Here is a 27,717-nt window from a genome sequence, read left to right as displayed (position 1 = left end):
AGGTATCTATAACGATTACTTTGTTGAAAATAAAAAAACTCAACTCCACATAAATTATTTTTATTTTGGAAGACTTTTGAGTATCTACAATGTAGTATTGCATAGTTTAAATTTGACATTTCGTAATACATTTCTTATTAAGTATACTGAATTCACAAAACAGTTCCATAAACGAACCTATATATACTACCCTATAGTTAATATTGTAACTATTTAATACAATTATGGCATATAATAATAGTAAATAGTATTAAAAAAATCACTTAAAAATAATACTGGTTGCATAAGGTTTAAAATACTGACCATATTCTTCGCTCGACTACCTATATGTATAATTTACAACATATAATATCTCACGTTTGGCATCAATTTAAACCTAGTTCAAGGAAAATACAAATATTAAATTACCATAATAAAAATTACAAGTGATGGTAAGGACCTTTCTTAAGTATGCGACATAGCCTGTGCCGTTATTTCGCTGATACGAGACGATTTATATTTACTGACTTTATATGCAAATATGAAAGGTCGTCAAATCAATACATGTATGTATTAATATATAAATAATTTCTGTAAAATTAATATCACAAAGTATCAGCATAAAATGAAAGCCGTATGTAATGCGGTTGACTAGGAACGAGGTACGCTTAAAGTTCCTTGAGTGTTTTCCTGAGGATGTCGAGGTAGACGTGCGCGTGTTTCTCCCGGAACGTGAGCGCGGGCCGCAGGCGGATGGCCGTCTCCCCACAGGTGCCGCCTAGCACGCCTGCATCAACAAAATACCAGCTCTTATAGCCTCCAATAATAGCTCCAGTAAAAAAATACTAGTCCTTTATCTACAACTGACAATGTACCTTTTGCATGGAACGTCACAAATTCTGAATATATTTAGAACGTTTTTAAACGGGTAGCAAAACATAGTTACCCTGAACCCCATGCAATAAAGAGGATAACATTTTTGTATAAAACCCATTGAATTTGACTTGAACAGCAAATCTTTTAAACTATATGGAAAACAGGGAACGCGTTTAAAACAAATAACGCCAAAACTTACCATTTTTCTTCAAGTCATTGTTGATCTTGTCCCTCAAGCTAGCGTTGGGCGCGTTGAACGCCAGGAACGTGCCCCGACCGCGCACACTGTTTATCGTGTTGGAGAATTCTTTCTCGAGATCATGTAAACCATCTTTCAAAACTTTTCCAGTTTTCTGAACATTGCTTAATAGATTCTCTTGCTGAATGACGCGAAGTACTTGTTCCAGAAGGATTAGCTTGCCTGGGTCTCCCATCCAGGTATTGAAAATCCTGTACGCTTGTGCAGGTCTAAAATAAATAAAAATATGCTATTATATTTAACTTATCTCTCATACCAAATTTCAATGAAAAATATGCCAATTCCAACCCAAAGTATGTTTTTTTAATACTACGTCGGTGGCAAACAAGCATACGGCTCGCCTGATAGTAAGTAGTCTCCGTAGCCTATGTACGCCTGCAACTCCAGAGGAGTCGCATGCGCGTTTGCCGACTCTAACACTCCGTACCCTCGTTGAGCTCTGGCAACCTTACTCACCGGCAGGAATGATATGAGTAGGGTTTCGTGTTATTTGGCTGGGGTTTTCTGTGAGTTGGAGGTACTTCCCCAGTTGGGCTCTGCTCTAGATCTGAAATGTCATCCGTTGTACTGTGCTCTGACACTATACCCCGCTACCCGACACTACATCCAGTGAACTATACCCCGCTACTTGCTCAATAGCCGGGTCCACACAGAACGAGCATACGCGCGAGCCAATTTCTTCACGCACAAACCGGCCAGTGTAGACGTGCGTCGGTCAAGGCGGCGCGCGCGTTTTCCTCGCCCGAGTGCGCTACCTCGGCCGAGGAACGTCTACACTAGCCGTATTGTGCGTGAGAAAGTTGCCTCGCGCGTATGCTCGCTCTGTGTGGACCCGGCTATTGAGCAAGTAGCGGGGTATAGTTCACTGGATCAATTATAGTCAAATAATACAAGTTACCTGAACGCAGCAGAGGTATAATAGCCGCCCGTGAGCATCTTCTTGCTGAACGTGACGAGGTCCGGGGGCGAGGGCAGCTGGAAGTGCTCGTGCGCCCACATCTTGCCCGTCGGTCCGCACCCGGTCTGCACCTCGTCTACGATCAGAGCTACTCCCGTCTGCAAACAACTAACTGTTTTAATACTTGTGTACACAGAGCCCACAGATAGGCAGAGGTAACGTCGCTGATGACTTCATGTATGGTTTATAGTCATTTTACACTATAACTAGTCAGTAGCAGAAGATACTATCTATATATGGTGATGATAGTCACACATACCACAGTATCTTCTCATACTCCACTCGTGCCTCAGCAATAAACGAAAGGTGACGTAATATCAATATTTTTAAGCTGCTTATATCGGATACAACCAGGGGTAGCGGCCGGTTAAGGACCTGTTAAAACTATATAAATATAAGGCTAGGCTAAATAGGTATCTCATAGGTGAGCGTGCTCCACCGTAGACCGCATCATCACTTACCATCAGGTGAGATCGTGGTCAAACGCCTATGCCCAAAAAACTTATGCCTTACAGACTAACAGTACTTATATTACAAAAGGTCGTCAAAAACTAGTTGTTTGGAGAACTGTAACTTACGCGCTTGCAGATCTGCTGTAGGTTCTGGAAGAACGCCGGGGACGCTTCGTGGTCTCCGCCCTCAGACTGTATCGGCTCCACAACTATGCCCGCCACCGGCTTGCTGGATTTCTCACGCTCTTCTATGATGCGCGCTATTTGTTCCAGGCATCTAAATAATTTAGACAACATAACAGTAATGAATAACGTGCATTAATTTCCTAAATTATAACCAGGTTTGACTAGCAAAACATCACCCCGTCGGAAATCTAATCATGCACAAGCTTGGCAAGATCAGGCGTTTGCTTTGAAATTGTTGTGACAAAAGTCAACCAAATGTTGGCAATAAAAAGAATCGTCATACACCATAAATCTATACATTTTAAGATTCGCGGGTTTCGTTATGTTATACTGGGGAAACATAATTCCAAATTAAATATTGCTGCGTTTATAAAAGATAGCATATTATTAGGTGCCAAGCGTTGGGTGGGACAACTTCATCACACATGCTTTGAATCAAGACAAGTACCTATATCAAGTTAACGCATATCAAACTTATATACAAAGGGCTATAACAAGAGCAAAAAAGTATTCAGAGTATTAAAACGGATGACTTCTTTGACGGTATGGATCTTGACATCACCATGTAGGAGCTCTTTATTGGCTAAACATCTTGGTTGTTCATCGGGACTAAATCACGGCAGCTGATTAGATTTTGCGTATCTTATCCACGTATTCACGTTTTATTGTAGGCTATTACTAGAAATAACTATCTTTGTTGTATTTAAAGAGTTATTGATTGTAGAAGAGGTGAAATGTCTGAGAATAGATCGTGCACCTGAGTATGACAACCGGAGTAGATAGGGCGCTCTATATGGCGCCATTTGTTTTGTGGTAACTGAATTTAAAAACCATTTTATTGAGTCTTGTTAATTTTGATATGCGTCAACATGTGACAACAATGCGTTTGTTGTTAAGCCAATAAGATGCAGGACTCGTTCTAAATCTAGTATGTAAATGTTAGCATTGTATGACGCGGTATAAAAATATAGTTTAACAAGGATCTAGCTAGCTACTTAATTATAAAAAAAGTAAAGCTTTAAAAGTATTACTGCACCGAAATGTTGGCGTCATGCTTCAATTGTAAGTAAAACAAGACAACGACGGTTTCCGAAGCGGCGAGTAAAATTATACGGAAAATCATCTAAGAGAAGCCTGAAAAGAATGACAAAAGAAAGAAATGAGAAACATACTCACGGAATTATGTAACACACTAGGACTGGGATACATTGCGATAGGAATAAAGCAAAAATGAAACGCTGTGGCATTACTTTTTGACATCAGTTTAGTATGTTAATTATTAAGTCGTTTTTAAGATTTTATGTTTAAATGTACTTTTGTAATGTATTTTATGGCAATTATTTGTAAAAAAAATACGTGCATTTTTACATGGGTTCGCGAAAAATTATCTCTTTTCAAAGAGATCGCGTCGTGAAAAAGGTTGAAAAACACTGAAATAAGCAATTAAGTAGGAATAAACTTGGTCTGAATGTCAAAGTAGATCGCGCTAACATTTAAATGTACCTATCTACATTTCACTATTTGCTTGGATATCAAATCATAAATATGCTATCTTATCTATGAGTGACATGTAGCGTACGTATGTACGGGTAAGTATGTGAAACGAAAGCATTACCTTTTATCTTCCTGATCGTTGTAGGCTTCATTCTCATGGAGTGGGTACTTGTATCTCGGGAACGGGGCCACGGGCCAATCGAAGGCCGGGCAATCTATTTTATGTATGGGCTTCGACCTCGTGGTGGTCAAGGCTCCGAAGGTGCGACCATGGAAACTTCCCTGAAAGTTTATGAACACAATTTACTGGCAATAATTGATAACATCAAAAAACCTTAACTGGGTACTTATTTTATTTATTGATTTGAGAGCCCGTAAAAAATAGTAAATTATTTTTGCAATACTTATAAAAGGGTTCTTAATTTTTTATACCACGTCGGTGGCAAACAAGCATACGGCCCGCCTGAGGCAGTCATCGTCGCCTATGGACGCCTGTAAAACCAGAGATATTAAGGGGTGTACCGAAATAAAACTGTAAACTTCAAATGAAAAAAACTAATACGATTGAGAACAAACTAAGGTTTTTAGAATAAGTACAATAAAAAGCGACTTTTAATTTAGGTATTTGTCAGTTTTTTTATTTATTATTTTTTCTGTAGGAGTGATAGGCAGCTTCTTCCTTATGCATTCAGTGGCAGCTTTTACGTACCCGTTTTTCATATTTGCCTGCATCAGCCCGTCATCTGCTGGAATTGTTAATGTTTTTTGGCTTTTTCATTCTTCTCTTTATATTATATCTTTATGATTTGAGCCCAATAATAGTTGAGAGAACGGCATTGCAGGACGTTTGGAGCTCTTAGTCTATTCTATGTCAACTACTAAATGCGATTTTTGTACAAAGGAAATTGTACCTATGATTTTCGACTTTGCTTAGAATTAAGTAACATACATTTTCTGCAACTTTAGTTATCCTAACCTTCGTACAGAGAACTGAACTGACTTTCATCGTCGTTCGTTACACTTTAGCCGCATATGTACCACAGTTTTTACGATAATTATGACAGCTATGCTTCGTTTTCGCAAATTCTATTAGCAATCGTTGTTATGGGCCCAGGGTCACTTGTTCCTAGAGATCTGCCGTTTCGAGGCCTCTGTTCAAGAATTAGTTATTTATTATGAAATGCACGAAACTTTGAAGTAATTTTAAGTGTTTCGAAATCAGGCACAAACAAACAAGGCAAGTCGAACAGCGCAAAACCAGAATTTTTTATATTGAAATATATAATATAATAATAAGACTTCTTAAGAGCCCTTAATCCTTGGAGCGTTCTCCGATTTCACGAAATAACGCTCGATAGATGGCGTTGGCGCTCGGTACGCGAGTGCCGGCAACGCGACGCGCGTTTCAATGCAGACTAGAATAATCTTGATAGTTTTCAATATAATTTCAAGCAACATTAATTTTAGTGTCATATGATATCATATGGGCACTCTTTATTTTATTGTATATGCACAGTAGTTTTTTTTTTTTATGTACACTACTACTAAGTGTACAGACTACAGAGTGTACTATAACCCTTGCTCTTTATTCTGTCTCTTTCACACCAATGGAAGATGAAGAAGTTACTAAATGACTGCAGGTATAAATAAAGTATATTAGTGCGATAGAGAGACAGATAGTGTTTCGTTGTCGTATCGTAAACGATTGGCATGTTGGCCACACACTTGCTTAGTGCCTAGCCAAAATACCAATCGTTTGCGTATATTAGTGCGATAAAGAGAGAGTAGTGTTTCGTTGTCGTATCGTAAACGATTGGCATGTTGGCTACGCACCCATGATACCTAGCCAAGAAGCCAATCGATTGCGCATATTAGTGCGATGAGAGACAGATAGTGTTTCCTTGTCGTATCGTAAACGTTTGGCATGTTGGCTACGCACCCATGCTGCCCAGCCAAGATGCCAATCGTTTGTGCATATTAGTACGAGAGAGAGACAGATAGTGTTTCGTTGTCGTATCGATTGGCATGGTGGCTACGCACCCATGCTGCGTAGTCAAGATGCCAATCGTTTGCGCACATTAGTGCTATAGAGTTTCAGTGTTATTTGAAATCACGTTAGGGTTTGTATTATTATTTTTGACCCGAATGAAGTCCATCCAGGTTCTTATGATGGAGTCAGGAGTTGGTCACCAGAACTCCTAATCTACTCATTATAATTCCATCGTGCTTGGGCTCAAAAGATTTGCCCTGACGAACACCATCGATCTAGATGAGGTCCAGGGTCTCATGACGGAGTCAGGAGTTGGTCACCAGAACTCCCCAGAACTCCTAATCTACTCATCATAACTCCATCGAGTTTGGGCTCAATAGATTTACCCTGATGAGCACCATCAATCTAGATGAAGTCCAGGGTCTCATGATGGAGTCAGGAGTAGGTCACTAGAACTCCTAATCTACTCATTATAATTCCATCGTATTCGAGCTCAATAGATTTGCCCTGACGAGTACCATCGATCTAAATGAAGTCCAGGGTCTCATGATGGAGTCAGGAGTTGGTCACCAGAACTCCTAATCTACTCATTATAATTCCATCGTGTTTGGGCTCAAAAGATTTGCCCTGACGAGTACCATCGATCTAGATGAAGTCCAGGGTCTCATGATGGAGTCAGGAGTTGGTCACCATAATTCCTAATCTACTCATCATAACTCCATCGTGTTTGGGCTCAATAGATTTGCCCTCACGAGCACCATCAATCTAGATGATGTTCAGGGTCTCATGATGGAGTCAGGAGTTGGTCACTAGAACTCCTAATCTACTCATTATAAATCCATCGTGTTTGGGCTCAAAAGATTTGCCCTGACGAGTACCATCGATCTAGATGAAGTCCAGGGTCTCATGATGGAGTCAGGAGTTGGTCACCATAATTCCTAATCTACTCATCATAACTCCATCGTGTTTGGGCTCAATAGATTTGCCCTCACGAGCACCATCAATCTAGATGATGTTCAGGGTCTCATGATGGAGTCAGGAGTTGGTCACTAGAACTCCTAATCTACTCATTATAATTCCATCGTGTTTGGGCTCAAAAGATTTGCCCTGACGAGTACCATCGATCTAGATGAAGTCCAGGGTCTCATGATGGAGTCAGGAGTTGGTCACCATAATTCCTAATCTACTCATCATAACTCCATCGTGTTTGGGCTCAATAGATTTGCCCTCACGAGCACCATCAATCTAGATGATGTTCAGGGTCTCATGATGGAGTCAGGAGTTGGTCACTAGAACTCCTAATCTACTCATTATAATTCCATCGTGTTTGGGCTCAAAAGATTTGCCCTGACGAGTACCATCGATCTAGATGAATCCAGGGTCTCATGATGGAGTCAGGAGTTGGTCACCAGAACTCGTAATCTATTTATCATAACTCCATCGTGTTTGGGCTCAATAGATTTACTCCGACAAGCACCATCAAATTACCATTATGATGAATAGATTAGGAGTTCTGGTGACCAACTACTGAGTCCATCATGAGACTCTCGACTTAATCTAGATCGATGGTACTCGTCAGGGCAAATCTTTTGAGCCCAAACACGATGGAGTTATGATGAATAGACTAGGAGTTCTGGTGATCAACTCCTGAGTCCATCATGAGACCCTGGACCTGATCTAGATTGATGGTGCTCGTCAGGGCAACTCTATTGAGCCCATACACGATGGAGTTATGATGAGTAGATTAGGAGTTCTGGAGACCAACTCCTGGCTCCATCATGAGACCCTGGACCTCATCTAGATCGATGGTGCTCGTCAGGGCAAATCTTTTGAGCCCAAACACGTTGGAATTATAATGAGTAGATTAGGAGTTCTAGTGACCAACTCCTGACTCCATCATGAGACCCTGGACTTTATCTAGATTGATGATGCTCGTCAGGGCAAATCTATTGAGCCCAAACACGATGAGGTTATGATGAGTAGTTTAGGAGTTCTGGTGACCAACTCCTGACTCCATCATGAGACCCTGGACCTCATCTAGATCGATGGTCTTCATCAGGGCAAATCTATTGAGCCCAAACACGATGGAGTTATGATGAGTAGATTAGGAGTTCTGGTGACCAACTCCTGACTTCATCATGAGACCCTGGACCTCATCTAGATCGATGGTGCTCATCAGGGCAAATCTTTTGAGCCCAAACACGTTGGAATTATAATGAGTAGATTAGGAGTTCTAGTGACCAACTCCTGACTCCATCATGAGACCCTGGACTTTATCTAGATTGATGATGCTCGTCAGGGCAAATCTATTGAGCCCGAACACGATGAGGTTATGATGAGTAGTTTAGGAGTTCTGGTGACCAACTCCTGACTCCATCATGAGACCCTGGGCCTCATCTAGATCGATGGTGTTCATCAGGGAAAATCTATTGAGCCCAAACACGATGGAGTTATGATGAGTAGATTAGGAGTTCTGGTGACCAGCTCCTGACTCCATCATGAGACCCTGGACCTCATCTAGATTGATGGTGCTCGTCAGGGCAACTCTATTGAACCCAAACACGATGGAGTTATGATGAGTAGATTAGGAGTTCTGGTGACCAGCTCCTGACTCCATCATGAGACCCTGGACCTCATCTAGATTGAAGGTGCTCATCAGGGCAACTCTGTTGAGCCCAAACACGATGGAATTATAATGAGTAGATTAGGAGTTCTAGTGACCAACTCCTGACTCCATCATGAGACCCTGGACCTCATCTAGATCGATGGTTTTCGTCAGGGCAAATCTTTTGAGCCCAAACACGATGGGATTATAATTAGTAGATTAGGAGTTCTGGTGACCAACTCCTGACTCCATCATGAGAACTTGGACTTCATCCGGGTCAAAAATAATAATGCAAACCCTAACGTAATTTCAAGTGAAAATGCGTTTTTCAGAAAATCGCAGCCAATTAACACTAGACCTTACTCATAGTGTTGTGTTCCTGCTGGTGAGTAAGGTTGCCAGAGCTCAACGAGGGGCGGGAGGGGGTTAGGGTCGGCAATGCGCATGTAACTCCTCTGGAGTTGCAGGCGTACATATGCGGGCCGTATGCTTGTTTGCCACCGACTTAGTATTAAAAAAAAAGTAACACTGAAAATCCATCAATAAGCGAGTCTGTTAGGCATACTGTAAAAAATGAACTTTTATTAAGATTTTCTAATCGCAGTATATAGCACTTCTCGGAACTCGGTAGCTGATTACGATCGCAACGAATGCCTGACAATCGAGCACAGGTCCATCCTCTAAGCGCGCTCCGCGCGGACTGAGAGCGGGGCGTCGCTGCTGCGTGATTTATACGTGTTTTAAAAAAATATAAATTTACGGCAATGTAGGTCCCATAGTTACGATTTTTTTTTTATAGGTTAACATAAAGTTACAGTTTGCTATAATATTATTTTTAAAGCAAAATATGCGTACAATTTGCGGAAATAAAATATAATAAAACCCTGTTTTCGCCAAAAAAATTAAGAAAACTCGGAAGGTATTTTATCAGTTTTTTCAAATGAATCTTCGATTGTTAATCATTCCAGCCCCTCGTACGAGATATGTTGAATCAAATTGTAGTCATTCATGTACCAAATGATTCTTGTTTATAGCAAAATTGAGAACCGAAACGCCACATCTCACTGCAAAATTTGGAAAAGACTCCCAAAAAACCTCATTAAAAAAGAGGTTTAAAAGAGAAAATGAAAATTTGAACTGTTGGAGCCCCTAGTTTAGGAAACGATTATTTAAGTACGTTATCAGTTTTTGAATAAATACTAATAGTTACGTCGTAATCTTGAATGAAAAAGGAAGCATTTTACAAAATACGCTCGTCTGTAGGAATAAGGACTCTTAACGCGGTAAGAATGCCGTAGTCATCTTGCTTAGAAACAAAATTACAGCGGCTTGAAATTTACAGTTTTTTATTCGGTTTTTAATTACCGTAATAGTGTTTCATAACACAAGCTGAAATTTCGAAATGTTATCAATTACTTCAAATTATAGCAGGTCTAATACGGGATGCGAACAAATGAGGTTTATTAATTAATGTGTGGGACTAGCGCCACAGATGACTATAATCCCGCAAATTACTTAATATCTACAATTATTTATATATTTACTTAATGCAATTATAGCTCCACGGCATTACAGAATAAAAATACCAATACACCGGGAAACTTAACTTAAACTAACAAAATATTTCATTCCAAGAATAACATAATAGAAAACTAGGTAAAAAATACATAGGAAGAACAGAAAATAACACATCACATAACAGTAGTAGTATCATACACCGACTGTGGAAGGCCTATCATCCATCATCTCACAATACTTCAGGCACTCACGGTACACGGTCGTCCATCTCTATGCAAACAAATCACAATCAAGTGCTGACGTCATCAGAAGCGCATTGAGTAGTGTCAATGCTCGATGGAGCAGCCAATTTCTGCGTGACACAGTGCGCGCCGCTGGCACCGCCAACAGTGGGCGCACCCGCGGTCTTAGATTAATCCTGGGAATATCCGGCACGTGCAGTCTGAGCACGCGAATCAGGAGGTCTGGGCAGTCTGATTCACGCAGCATGCGACAAACGGTAACCAGCAAGTTGCAGTTACGTCTTACTTCTAAGAGAGTTGTAACCTAGTGCTCCGAGCAAAAATTTAGTCGGATATAAAAATGGGTAGAACCCGAACATTCTCTTATACAGAAATCTAAGAAAAGCCTTTTGAATCTTCTCAAGAAGTAAGGCGTAAGTCGACTCATACGGGGTCCACACAATTGACGAGGTCTCCAACTTGCTTCTCACCAAAGCGTTAAAGACAAGCTTTATGGGCTCAACATCTCGGAAGTCCTTACCGTTGCGTATCACGAAGCCTAGTCTTCTGAAACAGCTATCGGCTAGCGTTCGTGTATCGTGAGTCAAAGACCACCCCATGATCCATCACAGAGTAGACCCTGTCAATCTTGTTAAGTCCGAGGGTATACTGCGCAAGTAGAGGTGCTGCCGCTCGACTGAATGAGCATACACAGCATTTGGTAACATTGAAGAGGAGTTTATTTTCAACGCTCCATCGCACCACATAGTCAATATCCTCCTGCAGAGAATCCTCCTACAGTCCGCCTATCCTTCTACAATATTTTACGGTAATAGTTACGTACTAAATTTAACTTTATAACAACTAGTGGCTATATGAGCTGTGGACCTCGCTAGTAAATATGTATAACTTAAAAAACTGAATAAATGTATGGCTCCGCCATTTTGAACAATATCTAAAAAAAGAATCGGAATCGGACCTGCTCACAAAATTCACGAGAGTTGGTTGAGGATTGTGACCTGTAGAGGAGAACATCCGAACATGCGAAAGCATTTTTCACAAGGTGAAACGGACCTTCGATAACGCTCGGTCAATGCCATAAGGTCTATTAATATTAATGTCTATTAAATTTGTACTAATTATCAGTGGCGGCGCGTCACAAATATTCGTAGGGAACCCGGAGCTAATTTTACTTTTCTTTTCTCCATGATCCGATCGCGAAAGCACTCAACGGTCTGAAATTAGACAAGCCGGTGGGAATCGAGTTCTTTGAACGATCCGCCACTGCTAATTATATAAATAAAACATCTCCTGCAACTAAATTTTTGGGGAGGAGCGCTTTTTACCCTAAAGTACAGGTTATACCTATTTAGGAAGCAGAGTTTATAATTTAAGGAACTCTATGTAATTTGATGTTTATGAAAAAAATAAATTCATTTGTCACTTGTCATTTGTCACTATGGTATGCGAAGGGAGGCTTATAATTAAGTACATGAAACATAAAAATAAGTGGAACAAGGAATCCTACCTCAAAAGACATTATAGCCAGGTCCGGCGATCCCGGCGGTTGGTTCACCATGCAGGAGTGTGTGTCCTCCGGCGCGAAGTCCACCTTGCCCCCGCGCTGCTTGGTGCGGTACCAGAAGAACACGGCCTTGTAGGCGTTCTCGTTGGAGCACGAGCCGCACATCATGGTGGACACGTGGTCCAGGCCGCGCGGGGCCACGGGGAGCAACACGCTCGTGAGTTTCGATGGCCAGTCCGCGGATGGGAACACTCCGAGCGCTGGCCGGTTGATAAGGGATTTCTGTAAAAGAGAAAAATAAGACAATGTTATTGAAGGGCGATTTTGCCTTCATGTAATAAATATATATTGTCAAAAAATTTGTCGTTTTAATATACTTACATCAACAATGAATATTCAATAAATACATTAATGAAGTGAGAAACCAATTTTACTTACAAAAAAATTAAACGATTGCAAAACATCGCTGCTACTACAGGTATCACTTGCGCTCGCCATAGCCACACGAGTGCGAGCGAGAGTCCGATAAAAATGATTTCGAAATGAGCGAGCCCACAATGTAGTTATACAATTTAATGTGGCATTAACTGTTTTTCTATAAGATCATAGTGAATAATTTATCATATTATATATATTATAATTATAATTGATATTTGCTTTGCCCAAGGTTAACTGGTAGAATGACTTTTTGAACAATAAAGATCAAATAAATAATTATATGTTAATCTTATTACCATGTCATGCAACTATTATACACCGTGTTAAAAAAGCATCATAAAAGGCCTTGAATTAACTGAAAGCCTTGAAACAATTAGATACATATATGTTTATCAATAACTTTTAAATATGCGATTTATAAGTCATTGCAGCAACCAATTTATTACATTTACAGTTTATAATGTTAAAAAAGGTTTCAGATTTAGGCTTTTTATTAAACATTTTGTCGGTTATTAAGCGAGATTAACATTCGAAATACTTACAAGGGCGTGTTTATCTTCAAAAGCTCCCAGCAACGCAGGGTGGTTGTATCCTATCGGAACCGACGATATTTGGGTAAAAGCGTCCAGAAACTCGTTCCCGTCCACGTCCACGAAGTAATTGCCGAAGCATTTGTCGTAGTCGCCAAACAGTTGAACAGACTGAGCTTGCTGGAACAAAGATAATGAATTAATTTTAATTGTGGACAAAAACAAAAGAAAGCAACACTACAACGGTATCTTGAATTTTTGAATGTGTTTTAACTCTTAGCCATACTCTACGACTTTTACGACTCGAACTGTAGGGTTTAGGTCGTACTGTTTTGATCAGCCCAAATTTATGGATCGCAATTTTTTTATCGTGGTACCTACCGCAGGGTTAGTAAAGTATACAGAAGAAACCCTAGAAGTGTTTCTACGTGCAATACTATATTTCGGTACTTGGCGGGAAGAAGTTGATAACTCAAGACATAAAATTGAAGAAACTTGAACTTAGAATAGAATTACATAAAGTTCAAATTTCTTCAATTTTATCTCATGAGTCATCAACTTCTTCCCGCCAAGTACGGATTTGACTTTAATGCTGAAACTTAAGACAGTAGTTTCTTCTTCCGTCTCCTTGCGCGCCTAGTCAGTACTCAAAACTGAACGCATTTAGAGTCTTTGTCGATCAGAGATTTATTTATTTAAATATGAAATAAACGGTCATACAAAAAATATTGTTACATATTCTTCTCTTAATCTAGACCTATAGTTTCCATTGTTGATAACTTTATATAGAGGCACGAAAAGTTCCTATCTTCGTTTAGGTTCAGCTAAGAGATCGCGATAGCTTTCACCCTCAAATTTCGAAATTACTAAATTGAAACATGTCGAACTATATTTGGTTTTATAACGTAACGTAATAATAGAAAAGAGAATATAGTGAAAACTTGTCCAGAAGGTGATAAATAGCAATCAATATCATGTTTATCATCATATAACAACAGGCATTGTTATCGTCAAGGTGGCTTTGTCCTCTAACTCGACATAGATTGTGATATTGTTGCCTAGTGTCACGGGCAGGAAATCTGATGAATACGATCAGTTATTATCAGTCGTTTATTTAAAACTATCTCACCTCAACCCAATTTAACCATTGATAGACGTAGACCAATGGTTACGATCAAAATTTGATAAAATATGAATGATTAAGGTGAGTCGGGATAAGTGCACACTTGGGGCTACTTTCGTTATCTTAACCGGGAAAGTTGCGGTCTTGAGAGGTACACCCATCAGCAAAAGTACATGGCCACTTTATTAATTAATTCCATGCATAATGTGTCCATGCAATTTTGCAGATTGCTGTTGGTACGTCAATCGTCATACATGGAATGTGCTTGTCAGCGTCATAGCAGAGTTAGTATCGCAGGGACAAGTGCGCTCATGGGCATCCTATAGGCCCATGAGCAGGGGCGTATTTACCCTAGGGCTAAGAAGGCTATGGCCCGCTACGGCAGGCTGCAAGAGGCGGCAAAACAACATTACAGGTTTTTTCCTTACATACACTATAATTATTATCATCACTTAATGGCCCGTGGCGCCAAATCTTTAAAATACGCCTCTGCTAATGAGCGCACTTGTCCCGACTGACTTTACCTAAATAGCATAATTATGCAAACATCGCAAAGTAGTTTTAGTCTCATTTTATAATCCCGAACATCAATAATCTGCCGAGTACTAAACTGAATATTTGATTACAGTTGATTTTTACAATAATTAGGTTATATAATATTACAAAAATATTGTACTAGCCTAGCGAAATATTGAGACTGTAGAACCATTAAAATACATAAAGATCACCTTCAATTTATAGCCATTTATTCAATTGAAAATAAATTGAGCGGAATGAATAGTGTACCGGCCCCTTATTCACACATCACACATGTACCTATGTAAAGGCGTAGGTACTATAACCATACAATAACAAATTACGTTTTTTTTTACCGGAAGAGTTATCTTGACACTAACCCTTTTCCAGGCATAGTACAATTTATCAACCACATACGCGCCATTAGAATTTCAACTTTAGCATTCCGATTTAAGGTTCAAATTAGATTACACTTTTAGGAAATGTGAGTTGTCTTCTAATCATCAAAGCTGGATTCATTGGAATATATTTGATTTTTTTGGTAAAACCTTGTAGATTAGTGCGGCCTGGAAAAGGGTTAAAAATGTACTGTTTATGTATTATGACGAAAGAGAAGGTCCCGCGGGAGATCGCCTTTTCAAACAAACATAGTCCTCATTTTTTGACACAATTGGTTGTAACCACAGCCATGGCTCTACGTTTGATTTTTTCGAATTTTTATTTATTATAAGAGTTAGGAGCAGTTAAAATTTTGTATGAAATATGTTTTTCGCCCCTAACTTTCACAATAATCAAAAAATCGAAAAAAGTCAAACCTAGGGGCATAGCAGTGGTTAATATAATATACTAGTACGGTCAAATTAAGTCAAATTTCACAAAAGTCAGGAACTAATTCTAAGGACTAATAAAATCACTACGGATTGTTTTGTATGGGCTAAAAATCGAACTTTATACAATCGTTATTAAATTCACCCCCCCGGAAAGGGGTGAAATCGGCTGAAAATAATGTAATGGTTATAACTAAGAAGAGAAAAAAGGTGTACTCGGTGCAATTTGGCGTACGTTTTACAACACTTATATCTAAATTCGCACGTGTTATTTATGTTAATTTAAGCTACGGAACAGGTAAAAAAAAAAAACAACATACAAAAAAATCTATTTTGGCCATTGCGGGTCTGGGGAAAGTAATGTACTCGGTGCAAATTGAGTAAATAATTAGAAAAAATATCTAAATCCAATGTCAAATTCGCACCAGGGTGCGACACCCGGAAAGTAGTTTTCATGTTTTACTGTCGTTGTACTTCGGGGGAAATTTTAATACTATTGGAAATTGATGCAATCATATTCATTTGATTTTGTTTACATTCGCACCCCATAAAAAATAGGCATTTTTATACGGAACATGCAGTTTTGTAATCAAGTACCAAAAACGTAGAGCAATAAATACACAGAAGCGACAAGCGCGTGATTAGTGGCAAGAGAAGGAACGCGCGTAGATGCACCGACGAAGCACGGCTCTTGAGGCACGAGTAGTGGCATGTACTGCAAAAATAGTAGGGTTTCTGAGTATGCAGACAGACAGTCAACAAATTAAATACAGGTACGCTCAATGTTTGTAAAATTCGAAAAATCGCGTTTTTCCATATACTTACGAAAACGTTAGACTACTTAGTTCACTCAATGATTGTTTAAAACAATAGTTCCGTTTTAATGCCAGAAGAAAGATTTGTGCTCGTTGCCCGTCAAAAGTGTCAAACAAACTGTCTCGGAACAATCGCTGCGCGTAGGGTTTGAGATCCGGATATCCGAAATATCCAGATATCCGTCAACTATAAGATCCGGATCTAGCGGGTCATAAGATCCGGATATTACGGATCCATTAAATATGGTTATTGACCTATAACCGAAACAATTTTTTAATGAAATTTATGAATAATTTCATACCATTTTGTCATTTAAATATAGTATTTTCATATATTTAATCAATTCAAATACTAACAGCACATCAATTTTGATAGGTACATCATGTCACGCAGTAACTTTATACAATGAATGCGAATGTTGCTTAATGCAAACATTAGATCATTGGATATCCTGATGACTTGGGGCTATAGGCTCAAAACAAAAGCGACCTGGAGGCCAAGGCTAGGATAGTAGAGTAGGAAGGAGAGAAAATTGGTCTGATAATCAACCACTTGAATATCTCCAAATGAATAGGGCTAAGATGGTCGGCTCTTTATCATTTGTCATGAAGGGCATAGTGACAAGTGATAAAAATAGAACCATGCTGCCACCGCAGATCGAAAAGAAAAGACCTACCTAAAGTAATCGGGAAGAGGAGATAGATGTTCGAATCCAAAATGCCCTAAGATGCTCAGCAGCGCTTCACCGAGTTCTAGTATCCAAGCTGATCAGTAGACTGTCCATGATTCAAGTCTATAAGACAATAATTAGATTTTGATGAATGGCATCTGTAAGTATTACACTTGGACTCTGAATCAGAAAAAAAAGAACAAGTTCTTAGTTAAGAAGACAAAATTCTGGCGGAATATTCTGGGACCTATCAGAGATGAAGATAGAGAAGATGAAAGTGTAGGAAAAATAGGGAGCTAGAGTAGCTAGTTGCGGCACCCAATATAATTAGCGAGATTATAGCCGCACGATTTCGCAGGCTTGGTCACTTGGAGTGGACGGGAGAGAATCGGGCTGTGAGAAGATAGGAGCGATGTAGCCCTAAAACGCCCTCGGAGTATCCAACTAGCGTGGAGTGGTGCAGAATAGAGCAGAGTGACGTTGTTCTTGTGTCAAAGGCCAAGATTCTTTTTGGGTCACTGATCCAGTGAAGTAAGTAAGTATTGCTTTCATAGTTAGTATTTTCATGACGAATGAACACGAGGTGAGGCATTGGATGTATTTCCAACTATGCACCAGCTAATCCAGATATAAACCTTCCTTATTAAGTACGGTTTTAGAGATAACATTATGTTAGCTATTATAGTAATCAAGTAATCATTTAAAATTGGTTGGGGTAATATCATTGTATTAAAACATAGTTAAAAACGTTATTTCTGTGTTATCTAAATCCGTTTATTCGGATATTTATTTTGGTGGATATTCGAATAATTAGAATATCACAATATTCTAATTGCAAACCCTACATAATAACTTCCCAGTAGTGACACAAACAAGTAATGTAAATACTGCGAGGAGGATCTTGTTTAGGAAATAATCGGACAGACAGACGGACATGACGAATCTATAAGGGTTCCGTTTTTTGCCATTTGGCTACGGAACCCTAAAAACAGAGCGATCGAGTATATTCCTTCAACAGGATGCTCTCCTACAGCATATAAAAAGGGCTTAACAGACCCACATTGGGACCAATTTACCTGAATAGCGACCCACAAATGCTAGATTCTTGCAACTAGGCTTGGCGAAAGAAAAATGATGGACCAGCGTACACCTCTTTGTAGAAAACCCTTCCTGATGCTAGTCTCAGCTGCAAGGACATAAAACGATCTCAGTATTCTTAATTTTGATAATAATACTTTTATCGAAAATATTACTTTACTATAGATATCGTTCAGCAAGTTACCTTTACTTAAACATCATTTGCCTTGCAAATTGTATTGAAACAGCCATCCGACTCTTGGTGGTGTCATCCGGTATGAAACAGAAATAGTGTAATTTGCTTGTTTATAAACCGATTTTCTAAAATTTTAATGGAATTTTATAGCTTACTAATGTAGCATTCATATCTTGATACAATGTTTTCCTGTAAAGTTACTAGTAAAGTTGATGAAAACAAAAAACGGATTTTTTTTCGAGAAAATTTAAATAAAACTTAAAATTTCTCGTAAACTATGGTATTTACAAGGTCAAATGTATGAACGATATTGTAGCGCATTTAATTTTGCTTTTTATGACACCCCACACAAGCTTTCATGTGACTTAACCACGTTAGAAACTGTCTCCCGATGGTTTTTTTGTCAAAATAACATGCTTAACAACATACTAAAATATGGTGCTGGTTTCATCAAAGGCACCTTTTGGGCCCTATATGACCTAAGGGAAGCGACTTCATACCTACTCGTATAACATTTTTTATACAATCAAACACATTTGAATAAGTAGTCGATAAAGCGGTCAAACACCGATAGATTATTAATATGTTGTAACATGACATCACTATTTTTGATCTCACATAGACAATTTACGCACAAACTTGCATTTCATTTTTGGTCGCACTTTTGAAGTTTGACAGTCGTTCTTGATATCCTATTTCTATGTATCCGGATCCGAAAAATTGTCGGATATTGCAAACCCTAGCTGCGCGCTGCGCTATCTCCCCGCCCCGCGCGCCCCGCGCCGCGTGCGGCCAACCACCTTCGCTTGCAGTTCGTTGCGGTTAATTCTATTTACTTTTTGACAAACTTCCGGTAAAAAAAATCTATTTTTTATTTAGTGCAAATGTAGTGTCTTTAGATAAGTACCGTTTTTAAAATTTTCACGTCTCTCTTAATTTCCCCCGAAGCACAATGTACAAAATAATTAAAAATACATGTTCCATAATTTGCCCAGGCGTGCAAAGTTAACTGAATGTTTATAATGCTTTAAAAAGCTTAACTTGAGATTGCACCAACCGACTGACTTATCCTCGAGCCGCAATCGAAAAAAAATTTTTTTTGAGTGTATTATACATTGCACATCTTTTTAATTAAGATATACTATGCACCAAGGTGTTCTCTATACACTACTTAGCTTGAACCCAATAGCTTTTAACTAGAGATGTGCCGACTAGTCGCCGACTAGTCGGGAAAGCCGACTATCCGGCCACATTTATAGTCGGCGACTAGTCGGCGACTAGTCGGCAAAATGAGCCGAATAGTCGGCTGCCTAGATCTTCCAAAAAAATAAGGAAATAAAATAAAAAACCACCATACTCGAAGTGTTTGCCGATTTACCCAGTCCACCTCGCGAAATAAGTACTTGGCATTGATTACACTTCACTTTACTTGAATCATCTTCAACATCGTCAAAAAATGTCCACACGCGTGATTTTCTTTTAGACATAATGTTTATAAAGATCACTACTTGTTTATTTAAACTTTTAAACAACAATTACGATTCGTTATGTATGTTTTTCTAATAATAACACACCGGAGCAACAAGTGAATCGGAAAGGTAAACAAAACTAGTCAAAACATGAAAACGCAACCACGTGCGGCAGCGAATCAGGCGACCCGAACGTTCCCGATTACGCCCGAACTTAGGCGAAGACCATAGTCGGCTACGCCGACTAGTCGGCCGACTAGTCGGCCACCTGACTGCCGACTAGTCGGCTAGTCGGCTAGTCGGCCAAAACCGTAGTCGGCACATCTCTACTTTTAACTTACTCCAAAATTACGGCACTTTATAGTTTATACCTAAAATTTAACGGTCGTCCGTACATAATAGAAACGGTGCAACTCGGGGGAAATAATCTAGTTGCGCCATCTAACGAATCCAAAAAAAGCACGACTACACGACTTACTTCCATACTTTTCCTTAACTTGACTATACTATACAAAGAGCATATAATCACTACGTTTTAAGAGACGGGACTTCCATACTAGCGAGTGGAATCCCTTTGTTTCGCAAATCATTACCAAAATGTACGACAAAGAACTGTCAAAGAACCATAGTACCAACATAAGCAATTTAAATAGTGTAGTATGCTACACGCTTGCGTTTCTTATCGATATCGATAAAATGGGGAGGGTTGAAATATAGACTCTTGTCTACAAATTTTGTACTCGAAATCAAGTTAGGATCGAGTCCACATTTAAGTTGTATTTTATATAGTGGATAGTTCTATGAGTGGACTAATACGTGGTCGAGCTTAATGTGGACTCGATTTTTTTTTGAACACCTTGTTGTTCTTCACCACTAGGAAGGATCAAAGTAGCACTTTTTTTCCCTACTAGGAGGGATCACTTTTTCCTCTTTTTGCATACTTCTTAGGTTGAATTATTTAATTTAATTACCATTAATTAAATTTATTTATTTATTTGTACCATAATAATTTCCTCATAGGTGATGTGAAAAGCAGTATGTAAATTTATCACGTGGTAGCAAAAATATTTCCACCTTAGGGTGGTATTCCTATACCTATACAATTTCTTGGTCCAATATCATTGCGTCTCACTCTGTCATTAATCAAAATGTGAGACGCAATACACATTGGACAAAGAAATTGCATAGGTGGAATACCACCCATAGGCGTTAACACTTGAATCCCTCACTACGCTAGGATTCTATTTTAGAATACCTCGTTACACTCAGATTGTAATTATAAAATCCTTTACTATTTTTTTTCTTAATTTTTTTTTATTAAAAGCACTATTTTGAAAATGATCTGCAGATACATGTTTCAATAAATGTAACTTTTCTATGGGAAGATGTATCAGGTCTTCGTTCCCAACAAATTTAACCCACTGCCTGCATCTGAAAACATACAGCCTTGGTTATGTACAGTTTATATTCCAAGTGTTTGCTAATGAGATGATCAACTGATTATTTAGCGCTAATATGCATCTATAAATCAAATCAAATATGTTAAATAATGACCATTAATGCATAGATGATAGATAATTTTACACTGAAAATCTTTGACGAATTAATTTTGTGTCATATTGCATGCAAGTTCTCAGGAAATTTCACATATTTTATTTAATTACTTACACTGATATACAAATAAACATACAATTATCGATAGTTTTAGTACATCCCTAGTTCACAACTAAAAATAATATAAAATATCAAATTTTCGATGTGTTTAAAGCCTGCTGCACCGAAATAAGGTCAACAGTATCTAAAGCAATACGTACCGGTCTTTATCCAAGGGAAATTTCGCCATAAAATCCCTTTTTTCGTGATTTTCTCGAGTGGCTCGCTTGCCACATATTTCACACTTAGTAAACCGTTTTCTCGGTGGCATTGTAACAAACTCGTTCTTTACTCTGATCACGGTTCACTATTTTCGATATTTTCACTAAATAATAAAGAAATTGCACGAAATACCCAAACAAAACATTGAAGCCTTCATAACAAACAAAACAATTAGGCTGACAGTTGACTTGATGTAAACTTGACAGAATAAATAGCACTGACGTTTTATTTTTCTTCGTTGGCAAAGATTTGCGAAACAAGTTCCATACAAAACTTATTTTGTTCCTAGTTGCGTCAGCCTGATACTATACATCAAATTATGCAAAAAGATTTTTCATAATGTCAATATCCAAAGAGGCAAATGAGAACTACGTTTGTATGGAGAAGCAGCCGTCCCCTTTCCTCTCAGTATATTTTTCAAGCCGGAAGGATACGCTGACAGACTTCTGACAGATGTCACATCAATACAATTTTGCGCGATTTGGCGTTTTAATGACTTCCGGTTTGAGCGCCATTTTGACGGTCACGCTTCGTGATTAATTACTTTGTTTTTTGCTCATTAAAAGTGTAATATCGATAGCTTATTATACAGTAGACTAATGTGGTAGTGTGCAATGACCGAGCGAGACGCAAAACGAATGTAACGAACTTAGAATTAGACTGAAAATGAATGAGACTAATCACGAATATGACCAATAACGAATGCATGAAAAAAAAGCGGCCAAGTGCGAGTCGGACTCGCCCATGAAGGGTTCCTTTATGACGTATTAAAAAAAACTACTTAAACTACTAGATCTCGTTCAACATTTTACCACTTTGGACACACATTTTACCACTTTGGTAGTGTCTCTCGCGCAAACTATTCACTTTAGAAAAAAAATATATTAGGAACCTAAATATCATTTTTGAAGACCTATCCATAGATACCCAACACGTATGGGTTTGACGAAAAAAAAAATTTTTTTTAATTTTATGACGTATTAAAAAAAAACTACTCACTAGATCTCGTTCAAACCAATTTTCGTTAGAAGTTTGCATCGTAATGTATATCATATATATTTTTTAGATTTTTCATTCTGTTATTTTAGAAGTTACAGGGGGGGGGGGGGACACACTTTTTTTTACTTTGGGAGGTTCTCTCGCGCAAACTATTCAGTTTAGAAAAAAATGATATTAGAAACCTTAATATCATTTTTGAAGACCTATCCATAGATACCCCACATGTATGGGTATGTTGAAAAAAAAAAAAATTTTAAGTTCATGACGTATTAAAAAAAAAAAACTACTTACTAGATCTCGTTCAAACCAATTTTCGCTGGAAGTTTACATGGCAATGTATATCATATATTTTTTTTTGATTTTTCATTCTGTTATTTTAGAAGTTACAGGGGGGGGGGGACACACTTTTTTTTACTTTGGGAGGTTCTCTCGCGCAAACTATTCAGTTTAGAAAAAAAATGATATTAGAAACCTTAATATCATTTTTGAAGACCTATCCATAGATACCCCACATGTATGGGTATGTTGAAAAAAAAATTTTTTTTAAATTTCATGACGTATTAAAAAAAAAACTACTTACTAGATCTCGTTCAAACCAATTTTCGCTGGAAGTTTACATGGCAATGTATATCATATTTTTTTTTTTGATTTTTCATTCTGTTATTTTAGAAGTTACGGGGGGGGGGACACACATTTTACCACTTTGGAAGTGTCTCTCGCGCAAACTATTCGTTTTAGAAAAGAATGATATTAGAAACCTCAATATCAATTTTCGTTAGAAGTTTGCATCGTAATGTATATCATATATATTTTTTAGATTTTTCATTCTGTTATTTTAGAAGTTACAGGGGGGGGGGGGGACACACTTTTTTTTACTTTGGGAGGTTCTCTCGCGCAAACTATTCAGTTTAGAAAAAAATGATATTAGAAACCTTAATATCATTTTTGAAGACCTATCCATAGATACCCCACATGTATGGGTATGTTGAAAAAAAAAAAAATTTTAAGTTCATGACGTATTAAAAAAAAAAACTACTTACTAGATCTCGTTCAAACCAATTTTCGCTGGAAGTTTACATGGCAATGTATATCATATATTTTTTTTTGATTTTTCATTCTGTTATTTTAGAAGTTACAGGGGGGGGGGACACACTTTTTTTACTTTGGGAGGTTCTCTCGCGCAAACTATTCAGTTTAGAAAAAAATGATATTAGAAACCTTAATATCATTTTTGAAGACCTATCCATAGATACCCCACATGTATGGGTATGTTGAAAAAAAAATTTTTTTTTAATTTCATGACGTATTAAAAAAAAAACTACTTACTAGATCTCGTTCAAACCAATTTTCGCTGGAAGTTTACATGGCAATGTATATCATATTTTTTTTTTTGATTTTTCATTCTGTTATTTTAGAAGTTACGGGGGGGGGGACACACATTTTACCACTTTGGAAGTGTCTCTCGCGCAAACTATTCGTTTTAGAAAAGAATGATATTAGAAACCTCAATATCATTTTTGAAGATCTATCCATAGATACCCCACACGTATGGGTTTGATGAAAAATATTTTTTGAGTTTCAGTTCTAAGTATGGGGAACCCCCAAAATTTATTGTTTTTTTTCTATTTTTGTGTGAAAATCTTAATGCGGTTCATAGAATACATCCACTTACTAAGTTTGAACAGTACAGCTCTTATAGTTTCGGAAAAAAGTGGCTGTGACAGAATCGGACAGACAGACGGACATGACGAATCTATAAGGGTTCCGTTTTTTGCCATTTGGCTACGGAACCCTAAAAATGAGACGAATAAGTGAATGAGACCAAAATCGAAAGGGAATAATTAAGAATGAGTCATAGGAAGACCGTGACGAAAAACGAAAAAGACTTATTAAGAAAGAGACAGGCTACATAATTGGACTTAAGACGATAGGGACTTATAGCGATCGAGACGAATAAAGAATGAGTGACGAACACAGAATGAGACGGACATAAGAAATGAACGAAAAACGAATGGGACGAATTACGCTGATACCATATTTTTGGCTATTAATCCGAATCAATGTAATGTAAGACTTAGGCTGTATGTTACAAGGGATAAATATGAGCTTATTAAGGGTGGCGCTTACGGCATGAAAGTAAGGACGCAAAGCACGAAGAATTTCGTACATTGACACGCCTGGGCCTATCTCTATCGCACGCGCGTCTTTATATTGCTGTCCCGCCCATGATGCCGGCGGTCAATGACACTGTGTGCGGGCCAGCAATATATCTATGCGCGTATGTAATAGAGAAAAAAACAGCCAGGTCAATGTAGGAAATTCTTCGTGCTTAGCGTCCGTACTTAGATTTTAGGTGATTACCCAAATAGACTATGTATCATACAATATCCTGAAAATGTACTAATTTATTATAGTACACTTACGAATTGGAGTGCGGCATTTGGGTACTTAATTGGGTAAGTTAGAAATTTATATTATAAAAAATTACCTGTCTGCTCGGCACAAAGTTATGCTCAACATTTCCAAAACTTTTAAGACATTGCCAAACAAATTTCCTTAACAAATAAACCTAGTTGGTTTAACCCCATGCAGCCTTTATTTATACTACGTAGGTGTGGCTTGTTTGCACAAGCCAGCTCGCTAACTGCCTAAGCCTATGGACAACTGCAACTCCAGAGGTGTTACGCCTGTAAGCGCCTGCTTTGCCTAACACCCCTCACACTTTTTGAGCTCCGTCAATCTTACTCATGCATAGGGTCTACTGTTATTTGGCTGATGTTTTCTGTAAGGTGGCCATAATCAAATTGATTGTAATGATTGTGTGCAACATCATCCCTCACTTTCAAAATAATTAAATGATCATTTACAACATAACTATGTATAGTCAGTTTTTTTCTTAAACTATAAAGTTCAATAGGCCGGTCCACACAGAGCGAGCGAGCGAGCACGTACGTGGGAGGCAATTTCCTCATGCACAAACCGGCTAGTGTAGACGTGCCTCGGCTGGTTTGTGAGTGAGGAAATTGCCTCGCGTGTATGCTCCCTCTGTGTGGACCCGGCTAATGCCATACATTTCCTATGCAACAGACATGAAAACTCCATACTATTTCGTATGGACAGTTAAGTACTCATAGAAAAACATAATAGACTATTGCAGGTGCGTGGTAACCCCTTTCTTTTTCAAACTTGCAAGAGTTGCAAATTTAAAATTGAATCCTGGTGCCTTAACTTCAATACATTTATGAGAATATTCTGTATGTGCATAAAAATATTGCCGATTTTAAGAAAAATTGTGACATTCATAATATTAATACTAGAAATAAACATAAGCTCGCCGTGCCCTTCACTCGGCTCCATAAAATTAAAAAATCATTCATGGGTAATTGTGTGAGATTTTATAATAAACTTCCAAACCATATTACTGAGTTACCAATTAATAAATTTAAGAATCATGTAAAGCGTAAACTTATTTCTAAAGCTTATTATACCACACAAGACTACATGAATGATAAAACAACGTGGGATTAATTGTGATTCGAAATGATTAATTATTTATTATATTTGAATAATGATGATGAAATGGATATTCCAATGCATGTATTTCCTTTGTTGTTTTTATTATATTTGTTTGACATTTAGAATTTATTCTAGAAACAATCTAGACTAGTATTTTTTATACATTTTTTTTTGTATGACTGTATTTTGTGAAAGTTTTAGTATTAAATTTGATCTATGAATTATATTCATTAGTATTATATATGGAATAATATTTACAACATCAATAAATTGCTCTGATAATTAGATTAAGATAATTATATGTAATACTGTCTTACTATTCATAAGTGCTTGTTGCTAGGCCTACATGAATAAAGTACTTATATTTGAATTGAATTGAATATTTAGGCTATTCAAAATAGATAGGTATTATAGGTAACATGGTGAGGAGGATTGCCACAGCACCCCTCTGTAATGTTTTAATATCTAGCACAATTTGGGATCCTATTTCTGATGATTTATTGATAAATGTACATCTCATTTACATGTAAAACAAAAATACACCCCTGGACAATAGTAATATAAGGGCCATACCTGTAGATTGTTCAGTTCACCCAACAACTGCTGAGTCTTGGGGCCAGGAACCGCTGTCTTGATTGATGGCTTCTCTGGTTCTTTATGGGTTGCCACAGACATAGCCCTGGTATCTATAATTTGGACCAACAATCAGCACTGACTATACTAAATATCCATGCAGGGCATCCATACAATATATATCTTGTTTTTTATAATATTTCAGTTGTTATTATATTAAATCATGTAGATACTCAAAATAATAATGAATTTTGCTATTTATTATAAAATTCAAAATTAAACATAAAACTTATGAAAATCTTCACTGCTTGCAATTATAGAGAAAAATTGTACATATAAACCATCCATGACAAGTATGTCTCAATTTTTTCTTTCTAGGAAGACCCTGAAAGTACCATTAAGTGTTCATGGTGATGTTCACATGTATAACATTTCTATAGTAATAAAAATAGAACAAAATATATTTTAAATACTCAGTTACAGTTTTAAAGGGCCTATAGAAATACACATTTTGTAATTGTCAATATAGGTATTAAGGTTCATATAATACTACCCTCTGATGGATGGACAAACGGAAAAGACTGAACTAAAATAGTTCTTCATTAAATTCATATACGAAGTGTGTAGTCGTCCGCTAACCGGACGAATAAAATAAATTACCTAGTGCCTATTCCGATTATCGGGAAAATAAAATAAATTAATCGTCCGATAAATATCATTACTCTTCCAGTAATGTATGGTTACATACATATTTGAGAGTGTGCAACAGCCATTAATAAATTACAAGTCTATATAGTTCAGAAACATTTTAATATTTTTTATAGGTAAATAATAGCAGCGTACGGCAGTCAGTATACTTACATTTAATAGCAGGTAATAACGCATTCTCGCTAACCTTCACTAAACGGAACATGTTTATTCCTTTTATACCTAATGTGTCTCAACAATGTTTAACTAATCGAATTAAATAATATTATACTTATAAGAACAAGTCGATCAGCATTCAAGCCCAAGACTATCATAAGACAA

At 37.7% G+C, this 27,717-nt stretch overlaps 1 protein-coding gene across 1 annotated transcript; it reads right to left on the bottom strand.

Annotated features, from left to right (window-relative positions):
* Nucleotides 1–44: 44 nt before the first annotated feature.
* Nucleotides 45–27,717, bottom strand: LOC133521360 (4-aminobutyrate aminotransferase, mitochondrial-like). Its single transcript, XM_061856280.1, has 9 exons — nucleotides 27,550–27,717; nucleotides 26,689–26,801; nucleotides 13,044–13,211; nucleotides 12,067–12,345; nucleotides 4,326–4,486; nucleotides 2,651–2,801; nucleotides 2,013–2,170; nucleotides 1,055–1,323; nucleotides 45–766 (listed from the first exon to the last, which is right to left on the bottom strand). The coding sequence occupies exons 1-9, from the start codon at nucleotides 27,599–27,601 to the stop codon at nucleotides 648–650; spliced, it is 1,470 nt and encodes a 489-aa protein (XP_061712264.1). The 5' UTR covers nucleotides 27,602–27,717; the 3' UTR covers nucleotides 45–647.

Source organism: Cydia pomonella, chromosome 9 (genome assembly GCF_033807575.1).
Source record: "Cydia pomonella isolate Wapato2018A chromosome 9, ilCydPomo1, whole genome shotgun sequence".
Classification (NCBI taxonomy): domain Eukaryota; kingdom Metazoa; phylum Arthropoda; class Insecta; order Lepidoptera; family Tortricidae; genus Cydia; species Cydia pomonella.
This window is presented reverse-complemented; position numbering and strand designations above follow the sequence as displayed.